This window comes from Pomacea canaliculata, linkage group LG9 (assembly GCF_003073045.1).
Source record: "Pomacea canaliculata isolate SZHN2017 linkage group LG9, ASM307304v1, whole genome shotgun sequence".
NCBI classification, from domain to species: domain Eukaryota; kingdom Metazoa; phylum Mollusca; class Gastropoda; order Architaenioglossa; family Ampullariidae; genus Pomacea; species Pomacea canaliculata.
In genome coordinates, this window is record NC_037598.1 from 13,162,954 (window position 1) to 13,184,339 (window position 21,386).

The 21,386-nt window shown below is 39.4% G+C and overlaps 2 protein-coding genes across 4 annotated transcripts in view; both read right to left on the reverse strand.

The window, feature by feature from the left end:
• Positions 1-10,217, reverse strand: part of LOC112572689 (multiple epidermal growth factor-like domains protein 11) — a 55,552-nt gene extending 45,335 nt beyond the window's left edge. For 2 of the 3 annotated variants that reach the window (XM_025252499.1, XM_025252498.1), the window contains exons 1-8: positions 10,075-10,217; positions 9,177-9,425; positions 6,762-6,962; positions 6,225-6,347; positions 3,651-3,782; positions 1,960-2,091; positions 1,426-1,543; positions 227-297 (exon numbers count right to left, since the gene is read on the reverse strand). In XM_025252499.1, the coding sequence (XP_025108284.1) occupies positions 227-297; positions 1,426-1,543; positions 1,960-2,091; positions 3,651-3,782; positions 6,225-6,347; positions 6,762-6,962; positions 9,177-9,425; positions 10,075-10,159 (1,111 nt within the window). In that variant the 5' untranslated portion in view covers positions 10,160-10,217. The remainder of the gene's footprint in view (positions 1-226; positions 298-1,425; positions 1,544-1,959; positions 2,092-3,650; positions 3,783-6,224; positions 6,348-6,761; positions 6,963-9,176; positions 9,426-10,074) is intronic. The other variant, XM_025252497.1, reaches the window with a different exon arrangement.
• LOC112572664 (receptor-type tyrosine-protein phosphatase kappa-like) overlaps positions 1-20,679 on the reverse strand; it is a 38,244-nt gene extending 17,565 nt beyond the window's left edge. Inside the window, exons 1-3 of the mRNA XM_025252454.1 lie at positions 20,573-20,679; positions 19,719-19,952; positions 18,083-18,283 (exon numbers count right to left, since the gene is read on the reverse strand). Coding sequence (XP_025108239.1) covers positions 18,083-18,283; positions 19,719-19,952; positions 20,573-20,660 — 523 coding nt within the window. The 5' untranslated portion in view covers positions 20,661-20,679. The remainder of the gene's footprint in view (positions 1-18,082; positions 18,284-19,718; positions 19,953-20,572) is intronic.
• Between the last annotated feature and the right edge of the window lie 707 nt (positions 20,680-21,386).

Consider the following 21,386-nt stretch of genomic DNA (forward strand, 5'->3'; position numbering starts at 1 on the left):
CATGCATGGTATTGATAATATGGCTACAGACCGGTCGGGTCGATGATAAAATAGTTTATTGTTTAATTATACGGAAGACTGTAACTTGATAGCTAAAAACGTTCAAAAACTGAACTAAAGTCTTTCAAACAGCTACAAAACAGCCGAACATAAAAGTTTACTTCTTGCACTGTAGTATATGATGTTATAATGATAATTGTGATATAATGTGATCAGGAGACATTACCAGTTGAGGAGATTTCATTAGGTGAGCTGAGATGTTCGGTGTTTTGCTTGGATCTTGATCTTCTCAGAAAACTAAAACAATAAACTCTGAAAGTTTAATTTAAACAAAAATAAAATAAATGTTATAATACTTCACTAAAATATACCTGTGTATACTTATACAAAAGTAACTTCAGAAGCAAAATCTTAACCACCTATTTGGAAAAACTTCAAAAAGCTTAGAATAATGTCTTTCTGATATTGCTCAGTAAGGAGGATGTTTAGGCGTCTTTAGCATGCTTCGCTGATTTTTGTTGATTGCACGATTCCCACCCTGTACTATATCTATCATGCATGTGTAAGTTACTGACACATTAGCACCCGACTCGGTCTCTTTGGTAGTTATGTTGTCTTCAATGAAATTCTCTGTTTCTTACTTTTTTTTATTTTTTCTGTGTTAAAGCATGTAGAGTCCGCTTCAAATATCAGTTACTTAAAAGAATATTTTGCATAAACAATGGTACTGTTCTATCCACTCTTTGCCTCTTCATTCACTCACTAATTGTTGTTTTTGTCATGATATCATCTGTTTCTGACGGTTATGTTTCTTGTACAGATCACAGTTAGTTTGCATGTAGCTTTATAAATGCTCTTCTTCTTGTATTTGTTCTTGTTCCTCTTTTTCTTTATCATATTTTTTTTAGGAAGCTATATGAACACAGGTAAAAGGGAAAGTCTTTTGAAAGTGGATAATTGTTCCAGTCTGTACGGTTTCTGTCAGGGTAAACTAAGGTGAGAGGTAATGACACTGCACGAGCAGCTAAAACAAATGCAAAGTGATTCACACGTTTGTTAAAAGGACTAATAGGGTGAATTATTTTCTGTGTATGGTGGAGATTATAGGTGTGTCTCGAAAACGTATAGACTATATTCGCCTATTGTTGGAGAAAAAAATAGCATATGCCATACCTTACCTAATCATCAAAAAAGTCTATATGGCGCTTGTCTTTTACAATTGTATATTAACATAGTGCATGTCACCAGAATCAAGAACAGAATTACAGTCAGGAAGACAGAAAAAGAAAGGGTAGGTATGAAGGGAAAGGATGTTGAGGTGACATTCAGTTGAGGAGAGTGTGAAAGAAAAAGTCTGAGTGACTAAGAGTACGAGAGAAGGGCATATTGAAGAAAGAAAAGGATTGCTCCGAAAGCTCAACTCACAGACCAATGAGGATTCCTGTAATAAGAAAGACAATACTACAGCCAACTGCTGCACCAGCCACAGGACCCGCCAAACCGGCAGTCTCCTTGTCACCGCATAGTGGCATCTTTTCTAAAACTAAGAAAGTAAAACACACAAGAAGGGACTAAGAGAAATGTGTGATTTGCCCTGTCGCTGGAAAAAAAATGGTTACTGGATCGGTGCAGATATTTGTAAATAGTTTGTTTTAGACATCCCTTGGAAGTTCAAGCTCTCAAAATTTTGTGACAAGACACTGGAAGTTCTAACAAAGCTGACCTAAATGAACGAAAATTCAATGCTGGATATTTATATAGTTAATGATAGGGTCGTCATTAAGAGACATTAATGGGCTTAGTGATCCTGCCTACAACAGAGTTCTGTATGCCATGGTGTTTCAGTATGTTTGGGGCGTTGTGGCAGTTGTGGTAGTTGTTGCGGTGGTGGTAAGACATGTGTTTTGGAGCGCACATTTGTGTTTAACTATCTTACTACCGAAACAAAACAAAACTCACCCTCTAGACACAGGGGGGCTACAAAGTCTCCATCACAAAAGGGACAGACGCCGGTCTTCTTGTCACAGACGCTGTTGTTGGCGCAGTGGCCGCACTCTGTACACTCAGACCCGAACCACCCGTCAGCACACCCTGAATTAATAGATAACATGGTCACTTACCATTCTTACCATGTCTTAAATAATTTCTCTTTAATTATTTTATCAAATTCGTATAGTCATGTAGTAAACACTATTTTGTGAGGCAGAAACTACGGTATTTTAAGTCATCAGTTTACGCATTACTAAATGTCTTCTCTTCCTGATTTTCTGTGATCTATTTATTTATGTAAAGTAAACCGTTGTGTGATTGATAAATTATTTAAGTCTTTGTTAACGAAATATACATTAGTTCTTCAGGGTAAAATTTGTATCTGCAATTCTTTCTGCATCACATTCTGTATGTCACGAACTAATCGTGTGTAGACCAGAACAGAGCACAGCAAGTTATAGAGAGAGAAAGAGAGAGGGAGAGACAGGGTAAGAATGTGAATACGAGAGAGAGAGAGGAAGGAAGATGGGGTAGTATGGGTTTTAATGTCTGCAGCCCTTACCTTGATCTTCGCTCTCCCTTATCTCCGATTCATTGGTCCAGGTAATGTGAGTGTTTTATGATAATGAGAGGTTGGTTAAGGGTCCTCCCATCTCAACGCTCTGGGGTCACCTGCGCGAGGTGACCATCGGTCGAGTCGGACCACCTTGTTTATTTTAAGGGTATATCGCGATGCACAGTAATAATAATGAAATATCACTAGCGCTTAGGTACGGGTACCATTGGCTGTGGGGGTCACGTGATTAGACGTGTATATAGCCTAGGGTAGCTTATTAGTAGACGCCTTCCCTCATACTCCTTTAGACAGAACGGTTCCTAAGTGGTTCTGCAGACGTAAGAAGTAGGCCTGAGGCCCGTTCTTCCACAACAATAGATGACTACCTGCTGGCACTGGCTCAAATAAATAAAGTGTATTGCAAAAGAGTATGGGCGCTTCTGATGGAAGACGAGTTAAGAGGTGAAGTGCGCCGACACCGGTCAGTGGCATCCCCACCACTATCGTCCATTGCCAGCAACAAGTGATGCGAGAGAGTGGCTGATGAGCTCCATCGCACCACCGGAATAACATCTTGTCGTCTGACGAAGACAACCGTCGGTTATTCGCGTCATTGCCGCTGAACTGGTCATGTCCCGGAGACGTGTGTGTGTGTTTGAGATCAGCGAGCTATTCATTAAGGAACGAAATCCTGTGTTTATATGTTTATATATATAACAAATTGTTAGTAAATTATTTGCTATAAACGATATATTTAAATATAATTAGAATGTTTTTATTTCGTGTTCGACTTATTTGAACTGTCTTTGTAACTGTGTTGTCAGTTGTTGATTTGAGCACGCGAGTATTCTTACATTGACACAGAGGAGGCTGCCATCGTGGCTGACACAGACATGTTCCGTCAGTCTTGCTACATGTGTCATGACATCCTTCACCACAGGTGTTGTGACAGTCGTTAGACTCGTTGTAGTAACCGTCTGAGCAGCCTGTCATAACATATTGTTATATCATCTAATATATCTCTTTCTAACAGTTCTGTCTTAGATACTGTCATGGCAAATTATCATTTAACAACATGAGACCTCTGGGGTCATTGCGTTCTTACATTGACACAGAGGAGGCTGCCATCCTGGCTGACACTGACATGTCCCGTTAGTCCTGCTGCATGTGTCATGACATCCTTCACCACAGGTGTTTTGACAGTCGTTAGACACGTTGTAGTAACCGTCTGAGCAGCCTGTCATAACATATCATTGTTATATCATCTAATATATCGCATTATTACAGTTTTTTCCTAGATACTGTTATGGCAACTTATCATTTAACAACATGAGACCTCTGCATGTGTCATGACATCCTCTAGCACAGGTATTTTGACAGTCGTTAGACATGCTGTAGTGATGGTTGGACAGTTTCTCGACAGATTACAATGACAACAAAACATCTATAAAATAATGATTTTGCGTGTGTTCAACTGTCAAAACATAGGTTGAGACACAGACGGAGTATGGAATATATATATATGCTTCATGTCTCGTGACATCCTGTACCAAAAATGTCTTCAGTCGTTAGACATGTTGCAATGACTGAGCAATCAACCTGTGGAATGTATTCATGAACAGATGACTGGATGAGTGGGGGAGTGAGAGAATGAATATTTTAGATTGCCCTGTAGAGGTGACAATGACTGGAATGGCTAGGTCAATAAAATGTCCGAGTTTGAGTTTATCAATGCATTCTCAAATTGCGACGCTGTGGTTTTCTTTCTATTTAGTGGAGGATTGCACAAATTTTTATCTGTTGCGAAATTTGCAACAACAGCTATGGCATCCAACGGCAAAACTACATGTGCGACGTACTCCAACGAAAGAAACCTTATTTTAAAACAATAATCGATGTGAATAATTTAAGAGAATCAAGACAATATGATTTGTTTTAAAAATAGGACAGTACGGTCAACAGAAAGCGATAAAGATAAGTACGGTGATTTCCATACATTTGTAATTCCAACCAATATTATCGATATAACCAATATTACTTGTTTTTATACGGCTAATCATGCAGATTAAAGCTGTATGAATTTACAATTCTCGAGAAATACTTGAGCAATCAACAAGGTTTGTAAAATAGGAACAAATATCCTGTAGCAAGATAGGCCGTTGAGCAACACTCCTCGTCGAAGCGAGCTCTGCGCATGCGTAGCTACCATTTCCTGCGCACGCGCTGTTCGATACAAATTTCGTCAGATGTAGCATGATAGACGTTGAGCAAGACTCCACGTTGAAGCGAGCTTGTTGTAGGGGAAGAACAGAAATTTTTGTACATTTGTCTCAGAGAGAAACTACGTTTCCTACAGTAATAGGAAGCCTCGTTCTGCAGACACTGCATGGATCTTCTAGTGTTGCTAAATGGATTAGTAGACATGTTTGTGGTATTTTTTTCTCAAAACCAATAATAAAGCGTAAGTTGTATGTGTTTAGCTTTTACAGATCACTTGCGATTTAAGATCGGCGAAGAGAACGTTGAGACATCAGTTCACCTGGGATTTGAAACGATCGAAGAGAACGTTCGATGTACGTAGTCTTCTTTTATAGCCCTCAACATCGAGTCTTACAGGAAATGACCCTGTAAAAGAGTCATTAACTGTGACCTTCGGCACATGCGCAGAGGTCGCTTTAACGAGGATTGCCCCAAAGTCCGTCCTCCGGAAGACTTCAATGTCGGCGCTTGGCAGCCAGTCCGCTGACACAGGTTTGGAAGTACTTTGATGGTCGACAGCACTCCGTCCTCACTTCGATGACTGACGGCAATCTTTTTACTCTTCGACAATAACTGTCACCCCGGCTACCATCCGAGCCTGTAAAAAGCGATGCACATAGGTCACAAGCTCTTCGGTCATGCACATATAATCACTAAGCTCACCCCCCCAAGTGTGCCTCTTGCAAAATTCCGCGAACAGCGTCGTCCGCTACGACAGACGTACAACCCTATGTACACAAAGCCAACTCCCTAACACAATCTCAGTCGATCACCATACAGTATCACAATAAAAAAACAAGATCCCATATGACCGAGATTTTCTCCTTTCCCCGCCCTACACACACATATACAGAAATGACCTCGCAGCCAAAGTCGCTAACGTACCTGACACATCTACGTACTGGCCAGCTAACCATTAGCTTACAAAACGGCGACAGAAAAAGTTCTCATTACTCACCCAACGGCTCGTGATGCATTGATTCTGCCGCACGCAGAAATCGCAGGACAAATGTGACTGTTGCCAGGACTCATGCGTTATGCCGGGTCCTGAACACACCAGCGTCTCCCCACACCAAAGCTGATCTCTTTCACTGCCGATCCTATCCCGAGACTCCAATAAATAGTCCCGGCTAGCCTTCCGGGGAAGAAAGCTTCTTCACCCCATGTCCCGTCAGGACCCGCAGCGAAAACTCTATCAGGTACGCCCCCTGACATACGATGTCCCCCGAGGCGGGTCAATGACCTCCTGACCAACCCCGACCAAGAGATGCGCGACTCGCCGACCTTTCTCCTGACCGGACTAGACAGCTGACCATACCAACCCTCTCCTGCTCCCCGCACCACGACCACCCCTGCAGCAGGCGACACACGACAACTATAATTATTAGAAAAGTTTATGTGTAAGAACTGTTCACAGTACCTTTGACACAAGCACCATTGTCTGAGTCACAGTAATTGTCTTCCCCGGTATCATCACCTGCGCCCTGACACATTTGACTGCACTGAGTTTGACAGTCACTGCCCCACCATCCGACCTGACACACTGAGAAAGGTAAGTTACACTGAATTAATGAATAGACCCACGTACAATCAATCTGTGTTAGAATTTTGAGCCTTTCAATAATCAAGACACAGAGTGAAAAAAAATCATGCTATAAGTAGTATTTATTATATACAAGACTATATAAAATAACGCTTAGTAATTACATTGTTATATTCTAGTGCATTACTAGTATTCATGGTCGGAATGTTTAAAATAAATATATACTTTTTTTCATAGCTTTTTCTTTCGAAATGAATTTTACAAGATTTTACTTTTAAGAAAGACAACCGATAGCAATGGTAACATTTGCAAATTCAGCATTAGGAAAGTGTGAAATTATCATTGCCAATGACATATACGTCTGGAAGGAACATAATACCATTATCTAGTACATAATGCTGCAAACATAAATACCCCATATTTGTACTTCGCATATGCTTAAAAATGGCGAGTAATCGCCTGGTGTTGTATAGTTTCTAGTGATGGTCACCACTCGTCCATGTCGAGGCGGACTGAGATCAATGACTGTGGTCACATTCACTGTACCCGGACACGGAAACGTGTACACGTGTTCTCCATCGAGTGATACTTCAACACAGTCCATTCTTCCGATATCTGTAAAGTACACAAACAAAGACATGTAACAAATAAGAGCAGATATTTCTATGAAACATTACAAGTATTAAGGTAGACGTGAAAGTCTGAATAACTACTCATACATATCATGTCATAATTCAGCTCATTATGCCCCGTGTCATGCTGGTAAGTGCCGCGAGATAGTCTCGAGAGAGCCCTCATGTGTTACTCTCTGTCTAACCGTCAGGGGAGCTCATCCACACGGTCTATACTCGACAAACGTCATTAACGTCTGGTCACACTTGACTAGCTCTAGTCCCTTAAGGTGAAATACATCACAAAGTAATTCTCTAAAACACCGGTGTGACGATCTAAGCCTTCGAACAAGATAGCCATTTGTGTCTCATAGTACGCTCGTTCAGGAATCAATGATTCATTTCCGTTAAATAACAAGTCAATGTCTCTTCGACTGTACAAAAATATTGTCAGTGTATGCAATCTCCGAAACCTTCAGTTTAGGTCTCAAAGTAAAAAAAAAGTTGACAAGGCGATTGATTCGTCGTTATAAATTTTAATGACATTTTCTAGCGATAAAACCTAAAATAACAAAAACCTTAAACGAAGAAGCAAAGAAAATGCTGTTGTCTGCCTTTTGCTCTTATATAAAACATCTTACAGGATAAGCTTTGAAAATTGATGTCTTTTGACAGAAGAACAGTCTTCTAAAGGCCTATTCCCACGCTGCAATGTTTCTTGTACAAGAACTTGCGCATAGACAGCTTTGCGCAATGCGTCCTATTCCCACGTAGCAAGGCCACACACGTGTCTTGCGAACCGACGTCATCCACGCACCGCATTATGGGTAGTCAACAATATGGCAGACGACATTGACGACGAGATACTTTTGGAAGCAACTGCGGCTACGATAGTGATATTGCATAATGTAGCGGAGAGAAAGAAGAAGAAAGAAAAAGATATGTGGGTGAGGGAGTGGGGAACGCAAAGGAGTCGCTTAGGAGCATATTCATGTCTTCTAAAATATTTTCGGAAGATTCATGAGAGTACGTGCAGACGATTTTTGCGAATGTCATCTTCCACTCTTAAATTAGTTACCTGTTATACCATTGCCCACAACACGAGCGATTTCCATGAAGGTATTCTAGCCTTATATCTGTTCATGTAATCGGGGTGTGCAATGTGGAAGAGACACGGATAATTCTCCCAAAAAGAGAAGTCATGAGCACACACGCTCTCCTCCCACCACATCGCCATTGTTTACAATGTGGAGGTAAGAAGGGAGCCAACTGTGTTCAAGCATTCCGATTGGCTACAGCCCTACAGCGTAGGTCGGCCTTGCGGGAAAATAGAAACGCGTTCTATATCTTGCAACCCAGCGACAAGGCCTCTCTGCGTGCCGTGTGCACAACTCGGCAAGGCCTTGCGGGGGCTGCAAACCCCGCAAAGTGCCCAACATTGCAACGTGGGAATAGGCCTTAAGGTACTAACTTTTTACGGAAATCCGAGAGTATTTCCTCGAAGCGCGTGTGTTTGCTGTGTACACTTGTAGGCGGGTCAACCTACTAGTGAAGACGACTGACTGCGTTGCCATGTTTCAAACATTGTCGCAAGCAGAACACCTATCAAATTACTCACTGCCTTTATCAACTTATTTCTATTATGATAAGACCTTCTCAAGGTGGTAGAATATGGTCAACTGTCACACACAAGCCATCAGTCTATAGAAACTAAACACTGTTGTGTCTTAGCATAGAAGGAACCATAGTTATGCAGTTAGTGGTTATCGCACTGAAATGGGAAGCAGAAGTTCTCTGGTCCGAACTCTTTTCAAACTAGAGTTGGATTACTAACCCTGATCACACAACGAGTGCTCTTCCGAAAAGGCTACCTGATTGATCAGGTAAGGTACAGACATAAGAGAAGGGTAAATATATTTTTAAATAAGTTGCCTTACTAATACTGTCTTTAATCTTACTCATTAATATTTTATTACAGAGCTAGCTACGAGTAAGGGAACCGATTTTCTAAGGCTTTAGAAACAGTACATTCTTTAAACATAAAAGTTTGTAGTCAAGAAAGTGGTAGATGAGACTTTCTGTCTGTTGTACTGCATGTTCATAGGGTGATCCTTTTAAAAAGCAAGTGTACAATATGCAAAATTAAACTACAGACTGCTGGGTACAACGTATTTTGGAGATAATATTTAAACTTATTATATTCGAATTTTTTACTCACTGTTTATGCGTCCATAGATGATGATTGAGTGCAAAGAAAAGTTTCGTCCCAGGTCCACCTGCCACAGAGGATTGGTGTCGTTTGTTGCAGTGTGAATACAGTTGGGTGGTCTTGCTTTGATGTCGAAATTTGTGTCAGTGTTTCCATTGATAGCGGCAGAGCAGTCTCCAGAAAATGTAATGCCATAAAATCTATTGCCCTCTGTATACCGGGAACTAAGATTGCACGCTTTGTTGAAAGCGATGTTAACTGTAATAAAAAAAAATTGCACTTTTCCGAAAGATTAGTGGGCTTCTCATATATCAGATATTAAAAGGAAATTCACACACTTTCGAACAAGTACTAAAAGTTATTAGACCTAAACAAAGCCATCTACAATAATCAGATTAACAAACAATTCTCTATCACCTATCTCACTTTTTACAGCGACTCTGTATTTACTGATCAAGCAGACAAAAATACGAAGACTATTATTTCAATTTTACGGACATGAAAATGTAAGCAAAACACACTGTTTACAACCTTTTAAATTCTTAAATGACTGCTAATGAATTAATACTGTAACAGATAAGCTAGGGAAATGTGGGTAATCATTTTATATGATCTTTACTTTATCAGTCAATTTTATTATCAGCAGGTTAAATATGAGCGTCTATATTTACGTTGAATGACGTCCATAAAGGATATCATTGGCTTTCTGATTTTATATAGAACGGTAAAGAAACTATGAAGGACGATTTGTTCATCTCTGTAACTGCAATCCCCAGTCAGTAAGATAGACATTTCTTTTTTACAGCTTAAAAGAAACGAGTGAGTCACGAGAATGTTGCTGCTGACAGACAGTATATCATAGTAAGACTGCAAGTATATCTCAAAATACTGGCAAGACAATACTTACTCATATGACCAAGCTGAGCATGGGTTAAGACAAAAATGTCTACAAATACACACAGTGTTACAATCCACAACACACAACCCGCCATCTTACAGACACCCGACCTTCGTTTAAACTTCCTCGTACTTTAGAGACATTTCAATTCACTACCCTGATGGCGGATACGTGGGGGGAAATGTAGTTTTAGTAAAAAAAAAAGCTTTCTCTATCTCTTTCAATCGATGCCTCCGTGTTTGTCAGGTGTAAAAGCTATACCTGTAGATCAAGATGTGTAAGGAACCTCTCGTGTGTATTCAGTGTTTGCTTCGCCACTCCCTGAACGATACTCTCCCTCTTTCTCTTGACATTTAAGTGCTCGTGCACGTCAGAGAAGATAAAAGTAGCCCAGCTAGGAACACTGTGTGTGGATACGTGTGTGTACGTATCTTCCGGTACGTTTCACGAAATAATTATTGTAACATCATCCTAGGAGGGAATTGAAGAAGCTAGCCTCATTCCCACATCAAAAAAAAAAAAAAAGAAAAAAAAAAAAAAGAAAAAAAAAGAAGAAAATGCATAAAGCTAGAAACACTAAACACTGTACTTTATTATCAAATTTATATAAATGCATATATTAAGAAAAGAAAATCTTGTAGACAGAAGAAAACAGACGACTAGAGTTGTCTGTGCAGTCTAGTATCACGTTTCACCATCCAGGATGTAGAATTTATGTCATCGGTTTAGTCACCAAATAGAACAGATCAAGAATGCAGGTCAAAATCGCTATCAGGTGAAACAGGTTTTGCTGCCTCTAGTCATCAAGTTTTACCACACTGCACAAGTCTTCTCTCGTTGTTGACATGCACAAACAAGAAATTGGACTAGGATAAAAATAGAGACGTGGAAGAATGTACTTTTATTTATTTAACGGATCAGCTGAAGCAGTAAAAATGAAAAGGAAAGTCACAATCACGAAAAATATCACAATATTCACTAGGATCACAGGGAGTCAAATCATGGATTGCAGAATTGTTTAGCTTGAAATTTGTAGGATTAATACTCTTTGTCATTATCTCACTAGTTGTGCAACAGCTAACACTCTTATGTGTGTCTTTGTGTTCTCGAGGACAGACTTCTAATTTTCGTTTGCCTGTCATTCCCAAGTAGTTTCTTGACAGACTTCAGAGGATCCAGAACAACGCTGCTCGTCTCATCTCCAGACCATCTAGATACGAACATATATCACCCATCATTCGACCTCTTCACAGACTAACAGTTGCGGCTCGTATAGTCTGTAAATTTTCCAACGTGGAACGGATTACAATGGAGATACGAGAGTTGTGTCCCTTCGACTAACAGGCTGAGGGGATCGGCTCTCCGTCATTTACTTTGCTCTGTGGTAGTGATTCGATTTGGATAAAAGTGTTGGACCTTCAGGTTTACACGTGCTTTTGTTACTTTTTTTTTTTTTTTTTTGCTTCTTCTGGACTGTATATAATGTATATAATGTTATTTCAAGGTCGAACTGTTGGATCGATCGGCCGGACTCCACTCCGCCATGATTCACACGCTTCGGTAAGTGTGTCAACTGTTCCAGTCAGTTCATTACGAAACTGGAACGCTAGTGATGTGCAACTCTCCAAAAATAGTTGGCGTACATGCTCTTTTTTATATTTACAGATTATTGAATGTTTAAAAGAAGCTGCTTGTAAGTCGAACTTAAATTGTTTGTTTCACTGGACACGTATTGATGTAGGAAGCAGGCCTCTAGGTTCCCTTGCTGCTAGTCTGGATGCGGAGAGAAGAGTAGGTTGCGATGTTCTCGTCGCGAGGGTCGAGTGCGTCATAGACGTTGTTGCTGTAGTCCGATGTGTCTTTCACAGATGTAGAGCGTGGTCGTTCTGCTGGAAATGTCAGGGGTGAAAAAACTACATGAACTAACTTCATCATTGCACTTTTTAAGATCACATGCATGGTATTGATGATATTGCTACAGACCGGTCGAATCTGTGATAAATAGGTTATTGTTTAATTATACAGAAGACTGTAACAAAATTTTTTAAAACTGAACTAAAGTCTTGTAAACAGCTACAAAACAGCTAAACATAAAAGTTTACTACTTGCACTGTAGTACGTGATGCTATAATGATGATTTTGACATAATGTGATCAGGAGACATTACCTGTCATGGAGGTTTCATTAGGTGAGCTGAGATGTTCGGTGTTTTGCTTGGATCTTGATCTTCTCAGACACCTAAAACAATAAACTCTCAAAGCTTAATTTAAATAAAAATATAATTAATTTAATAATACAGTGATACCTCGGTTCTCGAACGCCTTGACTTTCGACCAAATCGGTATTCGACCAGGAAATTCGAGAAAATTTTGTCTTGGAATCCGAACAAATATTTGTAACTCGAACATCCGAACGTCCGAGATGAGCCGAGTTGAGCCGAATGCCGTTCATTCGGCCCAGCGCGCCTTGCTTACGTCATCAGTGTGAGTGCAGAGGAGAAAAAAACAGCAAACAATTGACAAATTCTTCCGTAAAGAAATCAGACAAGCAACTGCAGAGCAAGATTCTGATTCTCCTCAGCAAAAGATACAGAGAACAGAAACACCCGAAGAGCAGTTACCCTCTGTTTTTATTGAAGATAACTCCCCTTCAAAACAATAACCATCCCCCTTCCCTCCTCCCTCCACATTCATTCCCTCCTGCCATAAAGTTTGGTACAGGTACAGTAAATGAAACACAATTTACTGTACTGTACTGTACAGTACAGTACATTTTATTTTATTTATTATTATTTTTTTTAATGAATACACTTTTATTTCTTATTTCTTGTTGAGACTCATGTTTTTCTACATATTATATACAAATTAGGCCAGTAAATAGGCATTTTCTGGGGCTTGGAACGAATTAATCCAGTTTCCATTATTTCCTATGGGTTTCATTGCTTCGGTTCTCGAACAATTTGGTTCTCGACCGTCCTCCCGGAACGAATTATGTTCGAGAACCGAGGTATCACTGTACTTCATTATAATATACCTGTGTATACTTATACAAAAATAACTTCTTGCAACGTTTTAGAAGAAAGATCTTAACTACCTCTTCGGAAAAACTTTAAAAAGCTTAGAATAATGTCTTTCTGATATTGCTCAGTAAGGAGAAGGTTGAAGCGTCTTTAGCATGATTCACTGATTTTTGTTGATTGCATGATTGCAACCCTGTAAGACAGCTACCATGCCTTTGTAAGTTACCGATACATTACCACCCGAGTCGGTCTCTTTGGTAGTTATGTTGTCTTCAATGAAATTCTCTGTTTTTTACTTTTTATGTTTTCTATGTTAAACCATATGGAGTCTGCTTCAAATATCAGTTACTTGAAAGAATATCTTTCACAGACAAATGTACTGTTCCATCCACTTTTTGGTTCTTCATTCATGAACTAATTCTTTTTGTCATGATATCATCTGTTTGTTGACGGTTATGTTTCTTGTACAGATCACAGTTAGTTTTCATGTAGCTTTATAAATGCTCTTCATCTTGTATTTGTTCTTGTTGTTCTGTTTCTTTTATCATTTTATTTTTAAAAAGCTATATGAACACAGGTAAGAGTGAAAGTCTTTTAAAAGTGGATAATTCTTCCAGCCTATTCTGTCTCTGCAAGGGTACATTAAGGTGAACGGTAATGACACTGCACCAGCAGCTAAAACACTTGTAGCATGCAAAGTGATTTCCAGGTTTGTTAAATTTGAAAGGACTATTTGGGTGAATTTTTTTCTGTGTATATTGGTGTTTACATGAGAAAACGTACAGAGAATATTCACGCACAGTTAGAGGAAAAATGTCATGCTTTATGTCTTACCTAATCATTACAACAGAATCCTATATGTTACGAGTCTTTTAAAATTAAATATTTACCTAGTGTATGTCACCAGAATCAAGAACAGAAATACAGTAAGAAAGAAAGAAACAGAAAGTTTGGGTATGAAGGGAAAGGATCTTAATGTGACATTAAGTGAGCAGAGTGCGAAAGAAAACGTCTGCGTGACAAAGAGCATGAGAGAAGGGGAAAGTGAAGAAAAAAAGTGTTTTTTCCGAACGATTAACTCACAGACCAATGAGGATTCCTATAATAAGAAAGACAATACTACAGCCAACTGCTGCACCAGCCACAGGACCCGCCAAACTGACAGTCTCCTTGTCACCATAATGTGGCATCTTTTCTAAACATAACAAAGTAAAACACACAAGTAAGCAGTAAGAGAAATGTGTGATTTTTCCCTGTCGATGGAAAAAAAACAGCCACTGGCTCGGTGTAGATGCAATATTTGTAAATAATTTGTTTTACACGTCCCTTGGTGTTTCAAGTTCTCAAGCTTTTGTGACAAGACAGTTAGTTCTAACAAAGCTGATCTGAATGAATGAAAATTCAGTGCTTTATATTTATATAGTTAATGATGGGGTGGTGATTAGGAGACAGTAATAAGGTTAGTCATCCTGCCAACAACAGAGTTCTGTATGCCAAGGTATTTAATTATGTAAGGGGCGTGGTTGCAGTTGTGGTAGTGGTTGCGTTGGTGGTAGTATATTTATGTTTCGAGGTAAAAAAAATTGTCCTTTTTTTAACAATCTTACTACAAAACCAAAACAAAGCTCACCCTCTAGACACAGGGGGGCTACAAAGTCTCCATCACAAAAGGGACAGACGCCGGTCTTCTTGTCACAGACGCTGTTGTTGGCACAGTGGCCGCACTCTGTACACTCAGACCCGAACCACCCGTCAGCACACCCTGTATTAATAAACATTCTTGATAATCATTCTTACCATGTCTTAAATAATTGCTCTTTAATTATTTGATCAAATTATTATAGCCGTGTAGTTTACACTATTTTGTGAGGCAGAAACTACGGTATTTCGAGTCATCATTTTACGTATTACTGAAAGTCTTCACTGATTTTCTGTGATGCATCCATTTATGTTAAGGAAACTGTTGTGAGATTGATAAGTTATTTATATCTTTGGAAACGAAATATATAAACTAGTTCTTTAGGGTAAAATCTTTCTCTGCAATTTTTTCATCCCCCTGTATGTCACGAACTAATCGTGAGTTGGCAAGAACAGAGAACAGCAAGTTAGAGAGAGAGAAAAAGAGAGGGAGAGACAGGGTAAGAGTGGGAATACCCAAAAGAGAGAGAAAGAGAGAGAAAGAAAGATTGGGTACTATGGGTGTTAATGTTTTCCGCCCTCACCTTGATCTTCGCTCGCCCTTATCTCTGATTCATTGGTCCAGAGAATGTGTGTTTTATGATAATGATATTTGGTTAGGGGTCCTCCTATCTCAACGCTCTAGGGTCACCTGCGCAAGGTGACAATTGGTTGAGTCGGACCACCTTGTTTAGTTTAGGGGCATGTCATGATGCCCAGTATCATCATAATAAAATATCAATATCGCTTAGGTACGGGTACCATTGTCTGTGGGGGTCAGGTGATTAGACGTGCCTATAACCTAAGTAGTATTCCCCCATTTAGAGACAATGGTCCCTAAGTGGTTCAACAGATGTAAGCAGTAGGCCTGAAGGAAGAAGGCCCGTTCTTCCAAACATTAGACGTATATTAAAAAATAGTATGGCTGCTTGATTTGTGCACGCGAAAATTCTTACATTGACAGAGAGGAGGCTGCCATCCTGTCTGACACTGACATGTCCCGTCTGTCCTGCTACATGTGTTGTTACATCCTTCACCACAGGTGTTGTGACAATCGTTAGACATCTTGTAGTGACCGTCTGAGCAATCTGTCATAACATATCTTTGTTAGACCATCTAATATGTCGCTTTCTAACTTTAGTTTTCTCCTAGATAATGTTATGGCAACTTATCATTTAACATGAGACCTGTGGGGTCAGTGTGTTCTTACATTGACACAGAGGAGGCTGCCATCCTGTCTGACACCGACATGTCCCGTCAGTCCTGCTGCATGTGTCGTGACATCCTTCACCACAGGTGTTTCGACAGTCGTTAGACATGTTGTAGTGATCATCTGAGCAGCCTGTCATAACATATGATTGTTAGATCATCTAATATGTCGCGTTCTCGTATGTCTCGTAGATACTGTTATAGCAGCTAATATTTAACAACATGAAACCTGTGGGGTCAGTGCGTTCTTACGTTGACACAGAGGAGGCTGCCATCCTGGCTGACACTGACAAATTCCGTCAGTCCTGCTGCAGGTGTCATGACATCCTCTGCCACAAGTATTTTGACAGTCGTCAGACACGTTTTAGCGACCGGCGGACAGTCTTCCGACAGATTACAATGGCAACAAAACATCTAGAAATTGCGTTCGGGTGTAAAAACACTGAACTGATATGACATGTTCAACAGTCAAAACATAGGTTCAGACACAGGCGTAGTATGGGACATATATAAATATGCTTCATGTGTCATATGTCTACCACAAATATCTTAAGTCGTTAGATATATTGCAGTGACTAAACAACCTGTCGAAATATAGTGTAGTTGTGGTGTCGATGCTGCTCTAGACACAATGTGTTGTCAGTGGATAAGTAATTAAACAGGTAAATAAAAATTAAATTTCTGTGCGTGTATAGAACATCAACTGAGCTTTCAATGAGAAATATGTTGATGGTCCCCTAGTTGCATAGGCTTTCTCTACTTCTGTAGCACGAAAATACTTTCTCAGTGTCAGATATTGACGACCGTGTGCCCCTAAAAGTAATAATTCTGCTGCATCATCATGGCATGATCATAAAATCTTTGTATCTTTATTGGTTTGCATTATTTATTGTTTACTTTGACACAAAGGACCATTCCAGTCTGACTGGCACTGACACGTCCCGTTACTCTTGCTGCATGAACCGCAGTCACAGCCCCTCCACAGGTACGTGCACAGTTCTCTCACCAGCATCCCGCAGTTTTCAACTACTCTCATGAGAAAACGTAGGAAGAACAAGATATCAAAATGGTGATGAACAGATGTTTTAAAATAAAGGATGTAACCGGACTTGTATTATGTGAAGTATGATTGCTCCGTTTTGTACATGTGCACTGATGTTGTTCTGTGTGATAAATGAGTTTTGAATCATGTTGTCGGTATATTAGAATGGACACAGCGTGTGGATACAGAGTATGAATAAACAGTTGACGGGATGAGTAGGTGAGTGAGAGGATCGCTAGTTTAGATTTCCCTGTACAGGTGACAATGGCTGGAATGACCTGGTCAATAAAATGTCCGACTTTGAGTTTATTGATGCAGACGAATTCAGGCGCTTGGCCGACAGTCCACTGACAGTTCAGCACAGGTTTGGCAGCACTTTGGTGGTCGACAGCGCTCCGTCCTCACTTCGATGACTGAGGGCAGTCTGTTTACACTTCGACAATTAATGTCACCCGTGCTACCATCCAAGCCTGCAGAAAGCGATGTACATAGGTAAGAAGCTCTTCGGCTATGCACATACAATCACTAAGCTCACAGTACCTTTAACACAAGCACCGTTGTCTGAATCGCAGTAATTGTCTTCCCCGGTAACATCACCTGTGTGTTGACACGTTTGACTGCACTGAGTTTGACAGTCACTGCCCCACCATCCGACCTGACACACTGAGAAAGATGTTACAATCATTGAATGAATAGACCCACGTACATTCAATCTGTGTTAGAAATTTCAGCCTTTCGATAATCAACACACACACAGAGAGAAAAAAATCATCCAATAAGTAGTAGTTATTATCAATATAAAAACAATTCTTTGTAATTACATTTTTATATTCTAGTGCATTATTGCGATTCATGGTCGGAATGTTAAAAATAAATATATACCTTTTCGTAGCTTTTTCTTTCGTAATTTTACAAGATTTTAGCTGTTAAAAAGAGATACAGTAGCAATGGTAACATGGGAGATATTATCCAAATTCAGCATTAGGAAATTGTTCAAGTATTCATTGCCAATCACATTAAAATATAGAAGGAACATCACAGACTGAATATACTGCTGTAAACATAAATACCCCAGATTTGGACTTCGCATATGTTTAAAAATGGCGAGTAATCGCCTGGTGTTGTATAGTTTCTAGTGATGGTCACCACTCGTCCATGTCGAGGAGGACTGAGATTAATGACGGTGGTCACATTCCTTGTACCCGGACATGGAAACGTGTACACGTGATCTCCATCGTGTGATACTTGAGCACAGTCCATTCTGTCTATCCCTGTAAAGTACACAAACAGAGACATGAAACAAGAACATATAATTTTATGAAATATTACATACATCAAAATAGACGTGAAAGTCTGAATACCAACACTCATGCATACCATGCCAAAATTCTGCTGATTATGCCCCTTGTCATGTTGGTATGAGAGTGATGTCCCTTTGCCTTACTGGATTAAGGGGAGAAGCTCTCTGTCGTTTTGTTTTGTCAATGGATCTTCGTCAAGTTTTAGTATATTTCACCAATCTGTGATGTTTTTTGTGCCATTTTTCTTGCTAACTGCCAAACTAAAGCTGTTGTTATTGCTTTCCACATGTTACGAAGCAGTTGCTATAAAACTGTCCAAAATGTACATATAGTGTATCATATAGTTTGATTTCTATATGAAGTAAACTCATTGTGCCTATTGCAACTAGCAAAATTCGTAGAACTATGACCGCATATATAACCCATATATGTGATAAAATTTTGAAGACACATGTCTTATGACAGAAGAACAGCATCGCAATAGCACCAACTATTCTCTGTACGGAAATTTTGTATTGTGTTTGCCTCAAATCGGGCGTGTTTGCTGTGTACACTTGTAGGCGGGGTCACCTACTTCTGAAAACTGCTGACTACGTTGCCATTTTTTAAACTGAACACCTGTGACATCACTCACTTGCATTATTGACTTATTTTTAGTAAAGTTTTTATTTAGACAATTCACAAGGTGGTAGAGGCAGTTGAACATTTATTAAACAAATTTACTGTTGTGTCTTACAATGAAAGGAACCGATAGAGATCAGAAAGTGGCTATTATTTTTTCTTTTAAATAGTGTAGGTATGTCACTGAACTCAGTTGTTAATGTTCACATTGTTAGATAATAAATGACATTGCAGTTAGGGGTTATTGCACCCGAATGATAAGCAGAAGGTCCCTGGTCAGAAGTCTTTTCGGACATATCGTTGGATTACTACCCTTGCTCATACAACGGCTGTGCTTCGGTAAAGGCTACCTGATCTACCAGGAAAGGTAAAGACATAGGTAAAAGTATTTAACTGGATACTTTTTTCTTTATCACTTGAAGGGATTCTCTAGACATCCAGCTCATGACGAAATAATGGCAAATGTATTATTACAAATAAGCTGCCTCACAAATAGGATGCCTCTACCTTTACTTATTAATATTTTATTACAGAGCCAGCAAAGAATAAGAGAAACAGTTTGCTAAGGCTTCAGGGACAGTACATTCCTAAAGCGTAAAAGTTTTAAGTCAACAAAATAGTACAAGATGAGACTTTCTCTATGCTGTGCTGCATGTTCACATGGTGATTCATCAGGATTTTAAGCAGCAAGTGTACAATATACAAAACTGAACTACAGTTCAACTAGGTACAAAGTATTTTGGAGATACAATTTAAACTTATTTCGTTCAAATTTGTTACTCACTGTCTCTGCGTCCGTAGATGATGATTGAGTGTAAAGAAAAGTTTCGTCCCAGATCCACCAGCCACAGAGGATTGTAGTCGCCTATTGCAGTCATAATACAGTTGGGTGGTGTTACTCTGATGTCAAAACTTGTGTCATTGTTTCCATTGATAGCGGCAGAGCAGTCTCCAGAATATCTGTTGCCCTCTGTATACCGGGAACTAAGATTGCACGGTTTGTTGACAGCGATGTTAACTGTAACAGAATTTGGACTTTTCCCACAGGTATGTTCGTCTCTGACTTATCAGATGTTAAAATGTACTTTACATATTTTCTAACGAATACTAACAATTATTAAACAAGCCATCATCGGACTCTAGAGAAATAACAGTCATTATTTTACCTCCTAAAAAGACCTCTACAAGAGCAGGATTAACAAACAGCCCATAAGAATACGAATACTTTTATTAAGTTTAAGGACTTTTAAAGAAAACAAGAAATGTAAGCAAAATGCACTGTTTACAACCTTTAGAGGTCATAAACAATTGCTAGTGACCTCTACCCTGTACTAGGTAAGCTAGTGGAACATGGTGTGATTATCTAGTATGACGTTTACTCCACAAAATAATAAATTTTCTTTCAGCAGGTGCAGTATTAAAATCTATATTTACATCCATTATTCATTAAAGGATATCATTTGCCTTCCGTTTGCTGGATCAAACCGCCACATTATTTTCCATCCCTATCTTATTCTTATCTTGTTTAACTGGTCATGACAGATAAAATATGTGTCGTGAGTCACGAGCTTTTGAGAGATAAGCCATTGTAACACTGCGAGATAATGTATCCTAAAATACTGGCAAGATTATACTCACTCATATGATCCAGCTGTGCAGGGGTTAACAACAAGATATCAGCAAATACACACAGTGTCACAAACCACATCCACCCACAACCCGCCATCTTACAAACACCCGACCTGTATTTAAACTTCCTCCTACTCTAGGGGTAGCCCCGTCAACAGGGAAGGAGAAGCCGTGTGAAAACAGAAAGACAAGCTTACTTAAGCTCTCTCAGTGCATGAGTCCGTGGCTCGGATGTGAACACATAGGTAGGAATGCTGAATGCATCCACAAGACGTGTAAACTCTGTCTGTAGTAGAAACAATGGTAATTAGAAGGTGATAATAATTATAAACTTAGTCCTGAAGTGATAATACATAGACGTTAGATGTCACGGTTAGGGCTATTTTAAAATTGTTTCCTACAAAAATGACAAAATGTATGCGGTGCTAATTAATTTTGCGCTGATTGCTCTTTAGACTACAATGTTATTGTCAACTTTTTGTCTGCTTCTTTATCTGTGTCCACCTTAATGAGTAGACGACAAACGAAATTGTCAAATACTCGAACACTTACACTGGCTGTGTCGCAACCACTCAAACAGAGCGAACACACAACCACTCGCTCAGCCATGGTACACGTTGTTACACTCATACCACCGCAGACAGCAACAACAACGAAATGAGCGTTACAAAACAACAAATTTATTACATACAAAAAACAACAGTAATAGAAAAAACAACCTTATACACACATGCACACCCACATTTAGAAAAAAAAACAACCGAAAACATGCCCCTTTCACAGCTGATAGACGAATATATAAAAAAATCTAAAAGTGAGGGGT